The sequence below is a fragment of the Exophiala spinifera genome, assembly GCF_000836115.1.
Source record: "Exophiala spinifera strain CBS 89968 unplaced genomic scaffold supercont1.4, whole genome shotgun sequence".
NCBI lineage: Eukaryota > Fungi > Ascomycota > Eurotiomycetes > Chaetothyriales > Herpotrichiellaceae > Exophiala > Exophiala spinifera.
Window position 1 is genome coordinate 198,781 of NW_015622516.1, and position 12,984 is coordinate 211,764.

The 12,984-nt window shown below is 53.3% G+C and overlaps 4 protein-coding genes across 4 annotated transcripts; 3 read left to right on the forward strand and 1 right to left on the reverse strand.

Annotated features, from left to right (window-relative positions):
* Positions 1 to 1,801: 1,801 nt before the first annotated feature.
* Positions 1,802 to 5,118, forward strand: PV08_05257 (uncharacterized protein; the record flags this gene model as incomplete). The annotated part of the gene is made up of 3 exons (XM_016379601.1): positions 1,802 to 3,676; positions 3,722 to 4,393; positions 4,447 to 5,118. The coding sequence occupies 3 exons, from the start codon at positions 1,802 to 1,804 to the stop codon at positions 5,116 to 5,118; spliced, it is 3,219 nt and encodes a 1,072-aa protein (XP_016235428.1).
* A 985-nt stretch (positions 5,119 to 6,103) lies between these two features.
* Positions 6,104 to 6,907, reverse strand: PV08_05258 (magnesium-dependent phosphatase-1; the record flags this gene model as incomplete). Its single annotated transcript, XM_016379602.1, has 1 exon — positions 6,104 to 6,907. One exon carries the CDS (start codon positions 6,905 to 6,907, stop codon positions 6,104 to 6,106), a length of 804 nt encoding a protein of 267 aa, XP_016235429.1.
* A 659-nt stretch (positions 6,908 to 7,566) lies between these two features.
* On the forward strand, positions 7,567 to 9,537 carry PV08_05259 (uncharacterized protein; the record flags this gene model as incomplete). Its single annotated transcript, XM_016379603.1, has 1 exon — positions 7,567 to 9,537. The coding sequence occupies one exon, from the start codon at positions 7,567 to 7,569 to the stop codon at positions 9,535 to 9,537; it is 1,971 nt and encodes a 656-aa protein (XP_016235430.1).
* A 643-nt stretch (positions 9,538 to 10,180) lies between these two features.
* On the forward strand, positions 10,181 to 12,495 carry PV08_05260 (uncharacterized protein; the record flags this gene model as incomplete). The annotated part of the gene is made up of 3 exons (XM_016379604.1): positions 10,181 to 10,671; positions 10,747 to 11,349; positions 11,472 to 12,495. 3 exons carry the CDS (start codon positions 10,181 to 10,183, stop codon positions 12,493 to 12,495), a joined length of 2,118 nt encoding a protein of 705 aa, XP_016235431.1.
* Positions 12,496 to 12,984: the final 489 nt, after the last annotated feature.

Genomic DNA, 12,984 nt, shown 5'->3' on the forward strand with positions numbered 1-12,984 from the left:
TTTAGGCGTCGGTAAGGCTCCGTTTCCCTGGCATATCACTCTGAATGATAAGGCCAACACCCGATCCAGGCCGTGGTAGTGAGCTATGGTATAAGACATAATAATGATAACATTTCTCACTCCGATCTTGACCTACTGTCCCTGGCACAACGTAGAGGGTATTTCTAAGCCGCATTGCTCCTCCTCGGACTGCCAAGGAGTGGTTCTCTCGGCCACGAACGGTGTCAAGTGTCCGTATGCTGACTGTGACATGGCCATCCATTTCACCTTCTTACAGAAAGGGATGGACACCTCAGGTAGGTCAGGTACTGTATGTGACTCGACATTGTCCGTTTCTTGTGGAATTATGGGCGCATTCAGCGCTCGTAAGGGCATTGCTCTGTTCCAAGCTTAGAAAATAGCACCCTCGCAGTGATCTAGATAGGATTTGCCGATGGCCCGCTCATCTGAGGATCATCGTGACAATTGAGCGTGAGGTAGCTGCTGTAAACGCTTGCGAAGGCTGATCCAAGGCCGCCGACCACAACTCGGGACATGATTCTACTGACGGAAAATGGATTGCGTGCTCTGGGCCAGGGTGGTATGGGTGAGGGTTCGTGAAGCCATGTGGTTTTCGGCAGGTGGACAACGCACGCGAGAAGGAAGATACGTGAGATTGGTGGTTCTGGTTGTTGGCACGAAGCTGGCGCGGTTAGTTTGGCAACGACGGCGGCACATTGGCGAATCGTGGGTGTAAGAACAGGGGCATTGGATCCTTCAACGGTGGTGCAGACACTAGTTACAGGTAATCAATGGGTGGCAACGACTTCCCTGAGGGAACAAGGAATAGGTACCTATCTGCCTGAGGTAGGTACTCACTCGTACCTCTAGGTACCTATTAGGCACGCCTAGGGGAGATTACAGGGACCTTACTCCTTAGCTTTCGGCACTGAACTACTAGGTACAGTACTCTACGCGCCTGAGGCGTGTACTCGTTGCCCCATCCCTGCTCGTCCCCTTCTCCTTGCGAGCCATACGGAATTGTGCATTGACTTTTTCGCCCTCCTGACGAATGCTCGTACCCCGTCCTCTGTACCGTTCACTTCATTCCGCATGTGTGCATGGCATCTGTAACACCACAGCACTATTCTTAGATTCTGCAGCCGGCTTGAGGTCACAAGCATACCTCATTGTGTATACACCTTCCTGACCCAAGCACTGTACATTGTTGGGCCCCGGCCAGCCCGCCCCGGTGTTCAAGAAAAGGATACGGAGGAGCTGATCGTCGGCAAAACACACAACAATACGGAGTGGGAGGACAGCGCATCGGCATCCGCAGCGTTTGCCCTACGCCTAATAACGCCTGCTCGGACTCGCCTTGCCAAGTGCCTGCGTGATTGCGGCATCCAACAAAGCAGCCGGTGAAGCACTTATCATTCACCACGCGACCTACCTTTCTTGTACAACATTCCTGCGCCATCTAAACCTCATTACCCCAGCTTTCCTTCCAGTCATTCCTTTGTAGCAGTAGGTGAGTCTACTTACACACACCCACAGACGTACCTGTTGCCCTTCGCGAGCACGGCCTGACCTGTTCTGGCTCTCGCAACAAAACTATCTACGCATCGTCAGTGACTGACTATCGATGTTGCCTCAGCGCTGGAACGCAATTCTATGTCTCACTCAGTCATCACTTCACGAGTCACGACTGTCCACGGCCTGTTATATTTCAACCAATCTCCTCCGTCTCTGCACCACCATTAACTTCCTCTCCTGACCACCCGCGACCGAGACTGATCGCATTGACTTCGAGCCTGCGAAGATGTTCTGGCGCTTTGGAGGTTACTCCAACATTTCAACAATCGACACCATCTTAGACAAACCCAATGTGAAGCTTGAAGATTTGCTTGAAGAGTCGGATCTAATTCAAGAACTCAAATCCCACCACACAAAACTGATCGAGTTTCTTCGTGAGGATGCCCATCTTCACTCCCTGTTGCAATATGTTATAGCTCCAGGTCCTTCGAACGACGAGTTTGAGGAGGATGAAAAGGGCAAGGATCCAGTCATAGAGGACGAGCAGGAAAGCAATGCCGACGAAGAACAAGAGAAGGTTGAGAAAAGGAGACTCAAGTATGCCTTTGTCGCATGCGAGATCCTTTCCTGTGAAACATGGTCAATCACCGAATCCGTCATGGCCAACACGCCTTACCTTATCGAATTTTGGGATTTCCTCCGACAACCAGCTCCGTTAGATCCCCTCCAGGCCGGCTATTTTACCAAAGTCAATGAAACTTTACTGGAAAAGAAGACGGAAGACATGCTGGATTTCTTCAGATCTCTCCCAGGCATCGTTCCCGCCATGCTGCAGCACGTGGACTGCCCAATGGTGATGGATTTGTTGCTGAAAATCATCAGCCTGGAAAAGTCGGATGGTGGAGCAGGCATTGTCGACTGGTTGCACGATCAAGACCTTATTCCCATGCTTCTGTCGAATCTCTCCCCCGATTGTAATTCGTCCACTCAGACTTCTGCCGGTGACTTTCTGAAAGCCATCATTACGATATCCGCAAATGCCGCCCAAGACCAACAGTCTTGCATAGGCCCAAACAGTCTGACGCGACAACTGGTGTCGGAAAAATGCATTTCCCAGCTCATCTCCTACATGCTCAAAGGGGGAAATCCTCTCACCGTGGGTGTAGGCATCGTCATTGAAGTCATCCGAAAGAACAACTCTGACTATGATCCTGATCAAGGACACAACACGGATATCCCTCCCACGAATCACGACCCCATTTATCTTGGTACTTTGTTGAGGCTGTTTGCTCAACACGTGCCTGACTTCACCGAGCTCATTCTCAGTTCAAAACACACCGTCACGAAAGGTGAAACCACGACTATCGAGGAGAGAGGTGTTCTGAAATCTGCATGGGGCACTCACATTGAGCCTCTGGGTTTTGACCGATTCAAGACGTGCGAGTTGATGGCAGAGCTTCTGCATTGCAGTAACATGGGTCTGTTGAACGAGCCTGGAAGCGAGGAGCTGATCAAAGAGCGAGATGCGGAGCGAGAGCGATTAAGACAACAAGGAGTCTTCTTAACCCACCGACAGCCCGAAGATTCCGCTGTCGACATTTCGGTAACTTCCTCGCGCTTCGAGAACTCCTTCGCCCCCTCTGCATCAGCTTCAACCGAAGAACTTCAAATCGCTACTCTTGGCGAAGAAGATGGCTTTGAAAAGGTTGCGGTTGCAGACGCGACTGAGGCTCAAAAGGACGACCTCAAGAGCTTTGAACACGTAACTACAGAAGAGCCAACGACTTCCCATGACAATCTGGATGAAACGGTGCGACGAATGAGTCTAGACAACCCCGAAGACACCGTGATGACCTCTCCCCCAAATGAGCCCGAAACGAACGTTCTTGACCAGGAGCCCGCGCACTCCGACGACAAGCCGGCGCCTCTGTTTTCCTCTGATCCAAACAAAACACCGACGGCCAACAGTCCTGAGCCTCCGACAAGCCCCAATGGCACGAAACAAGCGGGTCAAGACAATCAGCTGGAGGGTGACTCATTTCAGACCGCTCAAGATGACACAACGCATAATTGCCCGACAGAGCACGACGCCGAGTCTCCCGTTGTGGGAGACTACCTCAAGATAATGTTCATTGAGAACAAGGTGGTGCCTACGATATTGGTATGTTTCATCCCGACTTTCGTGACACTACTAACAACAGCGCAGTCTTTCTTTTTCCGTTTTCCGTGGAACAACTTTCTTCACAATGTTGTCTACGATGTTGTTCAGCAGGTGTTCAATGGTCCCATGGACCGAGGTCACAACCGCCTAGTCGCATTTGATCTCTTCGAAACTGGTCGCATCACAGATGCCATCATTGAAGGCCAGCGACGAAGCGATGAAGAGCAACAAAATAAGAACATGCGGCTCGGTTATATGGGTCATCTCACATTAGTGGCTGAAGAAGTCGTCAAGTTCGGCGAACGACATCCTCGAGAACTTCTGTCCCCAACTGTTCAGGACTATATTTATTCCCAGGCTTGGGAAGAATACGTTACTAAGACGTTGGCCGAGACCAGAGAGCGTGACAATGCCATTCTTGGCGGCTTCCGACCTGACAACGGGCTCGGGCCTAGACAAGCTGTACTGAGCGCTGTCAATGCAGGTCAGGGCTTTGGTGCATCGAGTGGCTTAGCTGCTGCCGGACTTGGTGGCCAACCCTTGGACAGTATTGACCTTTCGAATAATGGAAGCGCTACTAGTGCAGGCTACAATTCCAATGGCTCGCTCTCTAGTGGATTTGGGAGCTCCTCGGATGATGATGATGAGGATATGGATGATGCAGAGGAGGATGAGCATCGCCAGCTGGCAGCTGCTGATTCGGGTCTGACGGAAAATGTGAGTGTGACGAATAAACGACGACTGTTTATTTTTTAGGCTAATAATGGCAGTCTGACCAGCCCATTCCCTTATTACCACCTCCGCCGGCGCCCCTAAACATCGAACCATCACGTGCCCGCCGACGGTTAGCTGATCGGTTAGCGAGACACAAGCAAGAGGCTGAACAGGAAGTGGCCGCGTCCGAATTCGGTTCTGAAGCAGACGATCCATTCGCTGCCTTGGGCAACGATGAGAGAGACCCCTTCTCACTGGACGAAGAGGAGCAGGACATTACCACATTCGGAAAGCGAAAGGCTGAGGGAGCCAGCCCCGATTTCTCGGTTAGCCGTGGACTGACGAGCTTGTTTGCACCCAGTAGAAACGCGTCACATGACGACTTCGAGGAATCATTGGATGATTCATCATCTGATACCGGCTCCGACATTGATCCAGAGAATCCACCTCTAGAGGCACGAACGAGTCTCGAACGGCGACCTCTGGAAGTTTTCGAAGACGAAGAAATGGGAGAGATGGTGGCGCCCACTGAGGGTGGTAATAGCTCTGACGAGGAGGTGCTGAGCCCACTGGAGAAGGAGAAGCTGGGCCGTGCCTTTGGCATGAATGACCCTGACGAGCAGGACTCTGAGTTCGCAGGTCAGGACGATCAAGATGACGACGACGATGGTGATCAACTTGTTGAAATAGCCATGCCGACCACCTCGAGGAGAAAGTCTAGGGGTTGAGAGAACCTCTTGTCGTCCCTGCTGGATGCGAGTCTCGATGCCAGCAAGTCTCAAGAGACCGAGGCCCTATTCTGCTCGCGCGAAGCAGAAGCGATAATTGTGACCGGGTGACATTTGGTTATCCCAGCACCCCGGCCGAGTCGACAACATCACCTGTACAATAACGGACATATTCTGATACCCCAATCCCATCCTCACAACATCATACATGACCCAAGGTGGAAGAGAAACGAATTGAAACAACAGACAAACAACAGACGAAGAATCATGGTCATGGTTTAGACTAGAACCAGAGGTGGCCGACATGTGACATAATCTTGGAAAGGGTTTAATGGCCTGGGAAGTAATGTCTTGTACTCTCGGTGGGGAAGTCTCTCGGGCATAGACTGCAAAGCCATTCCTCTTGTCTTGTCTTGTCTAATCTGACGGCGAGGAAATGGTTCTACCGATCGGCGCCTCACACATGGTGGAGTAATGAGCTCTGCAGGACAAGACCAAGGCCGAGCAAACATGTACAATAGGAAGGAGTTCTGTGCTACGATACAGCAGAGACAAATCTAATTGAGTTGATGAATTCTTTTGGGGTTCTATGTCATTATCCATTATTTGTGTCATGGTCTTCCTCTCGGAACTCTAGAAGTATAGTGTATAGGTACAAGTTCGTTGTAGCTGTGGGCGTAATGTCTCGCCGTTTGAATGTATTTCGTCAGCGGTCGAACGTCATCGCATTGCGGTGTCGTTTGTCATTCATACTGCACAGCAACATTGTGTATGGGGGCGGCACCAATAAGACCGATGTTCTTGGACATTCCATTTTTTGGTTGCCCGTCGCATCAGGCCCGCCCAACATGTGGCCGTACAGTATCCATATACTGGTACATGGCGTATACCGCGTGATGTGGCTGATACGAATCCGGTAATGGGCCTCCTGGAAGAGGTAGTTGTGCAACGTCTTCGGAGCCCTCTAAGATAGTTTTGCAACGTCTCAGTCTTCGTGTTGATCCGGCCGACGATTCAGTTCCTTTTTCGTTATGCCTCTTTGTCTCCTCCATTCCCATACGCCGGCGTCGACCTCGTCTTTCGTCACGCCGTCCCTGACGAGCCAGAAGGTCACGCCGAGTTCGGTCTCGACGTTGCGGTTGCGGCCTTCGTCGTCGAAGAAGAGCATGTCTTCGTACGCGACGCCGTCGCCGTGCTTGGCCGTCGCGGCTTGTATGCGGCGGAAATGCGTCGTCTTGTTCCCCGGGTAGATCTGGGCGTGCGCGAAGAAGTCTATGGCGCGCAGCGGTTTGGACGGCGACGAATCCTTCGACGATGACGACAACGACGAAGAGGATGACGAGGACACCGAGGAGTATGACGAGTCCGGGTCGTTTGCCGTAGTTGTAGTTTTACTTGTAGTAGAAGGGACGACGTGTAGGCCACGGAGCATGTCCATGGCCAGATCTGGTGCGTGGGTCCGACTGGCGAGAGATAGAGTGATGCCTCGATCTTTGGCCGACGCCAGGATCGCCGGGACGTCGCTGTAGAAGGAGAAGGACTCGCCCCAGCGATCCAACATGCGGGTGTTGTGTTGTTGTTGTTGTTGTTGTTGCGACGACTGCCCGTGAGGCGTGGCGGGTCTGACGGGCGCAGAGACGTGCGTGTCCACCCAGAACGGCCACAGCGTGTAGTCTAGGTCGAAGACGATGATGCTGGGGAGAGGGAGGGAGTCGGTGAATGTTGCAGGGACGGCCGAGGACGAGCCAGCAGGAGGCTGCGATTGAGGCTGCGATTTAGAGCGAGGCATTGTAGGTGGTGGTGGTGGTGGTGCAGCACGGTATAGTGAGAGGATGGGGAGGAGGAGGGCGGTGGCGACGGCGACGACGACGAGAGGGATTATGCAGAAATAATATAAAAGAAATTAAACAAGGAATGAATCTAATTGTCCAAGGTATCTGAAGTAAACAAAATATGGCATTGACGACAACCAGAAAGTGGTGGTGGTGACTCTGTGATAGGATTTCTGCCCAATGCGCGGTGAAGCCTAGTGAGCCCTAGAGCCTCCCCCCGTCGGGCTGGCCACAGGTGCAGTTCGACCAGTAAATGGAGGTGGGGTCAGCCCGACGTAGGTGGGCAGCACCTGGCTAGGCGGCTTAAGAAATACTTGTACTATAGCCTGGCCTCGGGCTTTAAGGCCCCCGGGGTGTGAGGCCGGGACTAAGCCAGCCTTCTCACGTGAGCGCTGTCGAATTGCCCGAGGGAAAGACGGTCACGGAGATACGAAAGGAAAAGACGACGGGGTTCGGGGCCGATCAATGCGCGTTTTGCAGGCAGATAAAGGCGTCATCAATATTTTTATATCCGCAGGCAGATCAATGTCGCTATTCTGTATCGTGTGCCACGATTCTCCCTTCCCAAGCATCGAGATGCTGTCCTGACATCTCCTTTCGGTCTTGACTTCTCCCCATGGCCTTCGCAGCAGGGCGCATCTGCGCTCGCTGCAGCCATCGCCTGGCATCTCCCCGCTTACCACCACAGTCACAGCACCGCGCATTCTCCCAGTCCTGGTCCCGGACGGCCTTCACGCCGCCGACCCCTGCCTCGCTCGGTAAAGCTGTGCCCGCAAAACAGTTCAAACGGACTCGAAAATGGATAAGACGATTGGCGTATCTTTCACTCTTCGGAGCGGCTGCGTACGTGGTTGACAAGAGATACTACGCCTCCAGTCTCACGCGATGCACGCGGACATTTGCTGCAGGCCTGACCACGGCCCTGGACTACAAGATCAACTTCCGCGAAAATCCTCCGTTTGCAGACGACATTGCAGACGTCCATGCACGTAATGCGACGAGGCTATTTCACCTGCTGCGCTCCAATGGTGGCCTGTATCTCAAGATCGGGCAGGCGATAGCCATGCAGTCGGCGATTTTGCCGCCGGAGTTTCAAAAAATGTTTGCAAAAATGTTTGATGATGCGCCCCAGAACGACTGGGCCGAGGTGCGGCAAGTCATCATGGAGGATTTCGGCGGGAAGACTCCCGAGGAAGTGTTTGGCATCTCATTTGACGGTGATCCAGAGGCTGGGGTCATGGAGAAGAAAGCCCGAGCTAGCGCAAGTGTAGCACAGGTACACTGGGCGAGGTTGAAAGATGGCCGTGAAGTCGCCATCAAGATCCAGAAAAAAGAGATTGCACAGCAGGTCGGCTGGGATTTGTGGGCGTTCAAGGTCGTCACCAAGATATATACCTGGTGGTTCGATCTTCCGCTGTACACTTTGGTCCCCTATATCACAGAGCGACTGCTTTTAGAGTGCGACTTTCAGGCCGAGGCAGAAAATTCCAAACGCATGGCCGAGTTGGTGAAAGGGGAACCACGATTGCGGGATAGAGTGTACATCCCCAAAGTCTACGACGAGCTCACCACAAAGCGTGTCATGACGGCTGAGTGGATTGAGGGTGTCCGACTGTGGGACAAAGATGCTCTGACGCGGCCATGGCAAGGTGGCTGGAGGACGGGAAGCCCGGGGTGCCATGGAACGCCGCTCGATCCGCCGCAGACTCCCATGACCACTCTTCAACAACGGTCTCGCCAGCATGACGAGGAGCTTAAGCCTGACAGAAGCTATTGGCGTGGTAAGGACGGCAAAGGTGGTCTCGGCCTCAACCTGAAAGAGGTCATGACGACCATGATCGACTTGTTCTCGGCACAGATGTTTCTCTGGGGCTATGTACACTGCGATCCTCATCCGGGAAACATCTTCGTCCGTCGCCTGCCAAACGGACACTCTGAACTTGTTCTGATCGACCACGGCCTGTATATCCATATGTCGCCCAAGTTCCGACACCAATATTCCCTTTTCTGGAAGTCCTTGATGACATTTGACAATCAGACGCTAAAGGAAATCGTGGGCCAGTGGGGGGTGAACAATGCCGAGATCTTTGCCTCGGCCACCTTGATGCGCCCCTATGAGGGTGGCGACCTGACTGTGTCGAAGCGCATCAAGGGCATCAGCGAAGCGGAGAGGAGGAAGCGTCACTACGAGATGCAGCAGGCGATGCGGAAGGGCATCAAGGAGATCTTGGGCGACGAGGAAAAGTGGCCTCGAGAGCTGATCTTCATTGGACGAAACATGAGAATCGTCCAGGGAAACAATCAATTCCTAGGCAGTCCGGTGAACCGGATCAAGATCACCGGCAACTGGGCAAGTCGGGCTTTGGCAGAGGACAAGAACTTGAGCTTCACGGAACGTTGGAAGAACTTTGGTAGCCATCTGATCTTCAAGATGGTGCTACTTGCGACCGACGCGTATTTCTGGTACAGTAAGCTCAAACAGGTGTTGGGCCGAGGGAAAGGCATGGACGATGATATGGAGCAGCAGATGAGGAGGATGGCAAAAGACTATGGAATTGAGATGAACCATAATGTCTTTGAGGGTTAACTTTTGTATCTTACTGGATATTGCATTTGATCCGGCATGGGGCTTTTTTCCCTCAGGCATTGGACACGGGGGCCGTATCGCTAGATAGACTTCTCGCAAGGCTGGGCATACAGATTACAAGTGGCCCTAGATATGGATGAGGCTGTGTGGGTGAGTGCAAGACACTGCCACACCGCCTGCGGAATCAAGATATCCTCTCCAGCGTTTGTGCAGCCCGGGACTATATGATAGTCGTGCCTCAGCCCTGTTGCGCAGCTGTCACGTCCCCGCAAGGCTGCGACCGACGGCGCACGCGACTAGTTCGGCCCGCTAAATATAGTGTCTTCCTACGACTCGAGAATGTCAGCTTTCAGGCCAGCCACGCTCAACTGTAATTTCAGCTCAGGGACACCAAAAGAGAACAAGCCAGCTTTCTTCGGTCGCCGTGAAACGTCAAATCGTGCAGCTATCTATCTACCTGCCTACCTACCTAACTAGTCGTCGAACAAGTTGGACCCTGATATCAATCAACAGTAACCGTGCTTTGAAACGGCGTCGTCGGAAATAGCCCGGGGAAGTCATGGAGTGAAGTCCTTCTCTTCCTAGGATCCGGTTCTATTTCTTGCTCGCGGATATCAAATTCAACCAACGAAAGCCCGTCACCATGGCGAACGACGACGGCCTGGCAGGGACCGTGATTGGGATCGCAAGGTCCGGCATCAAGCTCGCCGTGACTCTGCATAATTTCTCCGAGACCGTCACCACCGCCCGGATCGAAATCAAAGACCTCGCCAACAACGTCGCGTTGACCGCTTCGGTTTTGCACGAACTCGGAGTCAAGCTTGACCAGGACTATGACGACGAGGAAGGGGAGCATGTGTATTCGAGTTCGGCCATAGGCACGACACGCGAGGCCACCCGCGAGTGTGAGGCTGTCTTTCGCGAGATTGAGACCATCATCGGCAAAGCAATGCAGAGCGCCAGGGAGCGAGGCGTGAAGAATGGAAAAGTGCCCGCTCTGTCGCCACTGGAGCGGTTAAAGTACCCGTTTCTCCTTCCCAAGGTCGACCTCCTCGCCACGAACCTGGAGCGTCTGAAAAGCACGCTGGTGCTAATGTTGAACGTGTTGAGCTACGCTCGAGAAATGAAGGCGGAGTACGTTTGATCCAGAAGTGCAGTTTCTCTCGTTGTTTGCAGAACGTCTCTATTCTAACGACATTTTCTATCTAGGGGCGGTAACTCTCCCCAGCAGCAACAGGACGGCTATCAGAAATTACTCCTGGAGAACCTGGTCCGCGCCAACAAGGACGCCACGCGTAGATACGAAGCAATGCTCAAGGACCTGGGCGAAGAGACCGAATCGTTTCCCGCTGAAAGCGCCCCTCAGTCACGGCCAGACTCCAATGGCAGTGCCGCCGCGAGTGCCAGTCTTTCTCTCTCCATGATCAAAACTCCAGACTCGGATGATTCGTACGCCGACTCAAGCCCCCGAGCAAGGGCGGCGTCTACGATCCAGGCCTGTCTCGACCGCCTCGAAAACGCACTCGTCAAAGTCGAACAGTCGTCGTCTGTTCTCCACCACTCAACGGGCATCGTGGTGCGCGTCGAACTCGACAGGGACACACCCGCTCAACAAGGTCAACCTCAGAAACCACGCATTTCAGTGTCTGTACTCCAGAAGCAGACTCGTCCACGACAGGACTCGTTACAGTCTCGCACAAGCACTTCTAGACCTAGACGAAACACCAATGGTCTTAGTAGGAGCAATACGTGGTATTCGAATCTTTGGAACTCGATGCCCAGCCCTTACTCGGCCATGAGTTCAATCCAGCAGTATGTGGTGACCTTTCTTTTCCCTGGATCAGTGGCCCTTTGATGGTCTTTCCCTTTCCCATATGTTTTCCATCCACTGTGTCCATCTACAACGTCAAGACTAATTATTTATTTGAACACAGAACCCTCGACAACACTGGTCTTTTCCTCGCGACAGAGCAAATCACCGAAGACGCCAGCAACGTACTTAGCTACAATCAAACCTCCAACAATGGTGTAAACGGAGGATACCAACCATACTCGAACCGGTACGGGTCCAGCACATATGCGAATCCAGCCGATAATGGCGACGAGAGTCCCGACTCCGACTCAGGACCTACACTGACCGACGCCATCCGTGCCGTGTTGCCGGATTCGCTGGTTTCAGGTCGCCGACCTGACCCAGCGTCCAGAATAGGCGACATCGAGATGAACCCAGTCGCAGTACAAGCTCAGGGCGCCGACGCATCACGGCCACTGATGTCCGCGGACGCAATCGAGCACACGCCGCGACTTGGACCACTCCCGGAAGTCCGCGTTGAACTAGACACTCCCTCTGCGTCTGCGTCTGCATCGATTTCCCGTCCTGCTCCCGCCGCTCTGGGTTCGGAGACGTCAAACAGACAAGCCAACCACGCTGCAGAGGGAAGCGGTGGAGGAGGAGGAGGAGGAGGAGGCGGTTGGTCCCCCGAGCAGGACGCGCGGATGAAAGACATCCTCTCAGCAAGCGTGCAGGCCGCCATTGCGCAGGGTGAGAGCGAAGGCGCGAAGATAGAACCACCACCGCCGCCGCCGACGACGACAATGTCATTGGCTAGTAATCCAGATCGGCGGTCCGCCGTGTCAAGCAGCGATGCTGCTACTGCTACCGCGATCGACGGACAGAAGTCCGAAGAAACGATCGACGAAGATGCAATGGAAACCGTAGACCTCGACGACGGTGCCCAGAAGGGGCCAGAAAATGGAAAAGGAGAGGGCAAGGGAAAGGGCAAGGCCAAAGCACCATTGCAGTTGGCGACCACCACTGGCACCGGCCTGGGCGTACTCATGGGCACGTCTGACGGCGCAGACGCCGTTGACCAATTGTTGGGTGAATGGACGACTTTGCGCGTCAACAGTGCCGGTACCAGTGGCGGTGGTGGTAGCGGTGGTGCCGGGGGCTCCTGATGACAAGGGGTAGAGTTGTAAGGTACGGTACGGGAACGGGAACGGGAACGGGAACGGGAAAGGGAACAGGAACATGGGATATCGGAGCTATGAATGCTCCTCGTTACTCATTATACTTTCTATCTATACATCAATTGTCCCCTGTGAGATTTCTTTCTGTTCTCTCGCTCTGCCCGCCCATGGCATAACTACGTAGGGGCGTGTTTTTGGTTAAAGGTCAGAACGCATTTGTACTCTTCTTCTCCTTCTGCTTCTCCTTCTCCTCTGTGGGATCAGTCGCCATGCGAGGGATCTGTGCCCCCCCCCCCCCCTTTTGAACGCTGTTCCACGGATTCCGCTCTCTTGAGGGACGATCCTTACTCAGGCACACTCTACTTAGGACTCTCCTCCACGAGGTCAAGCGTGTGTTCGACGGCATTTTTCAAATCGAACGCATCGTATGCCATTTAACGCTGCTAAATGATTGGCCGCCAAAAGATTGATCATCAT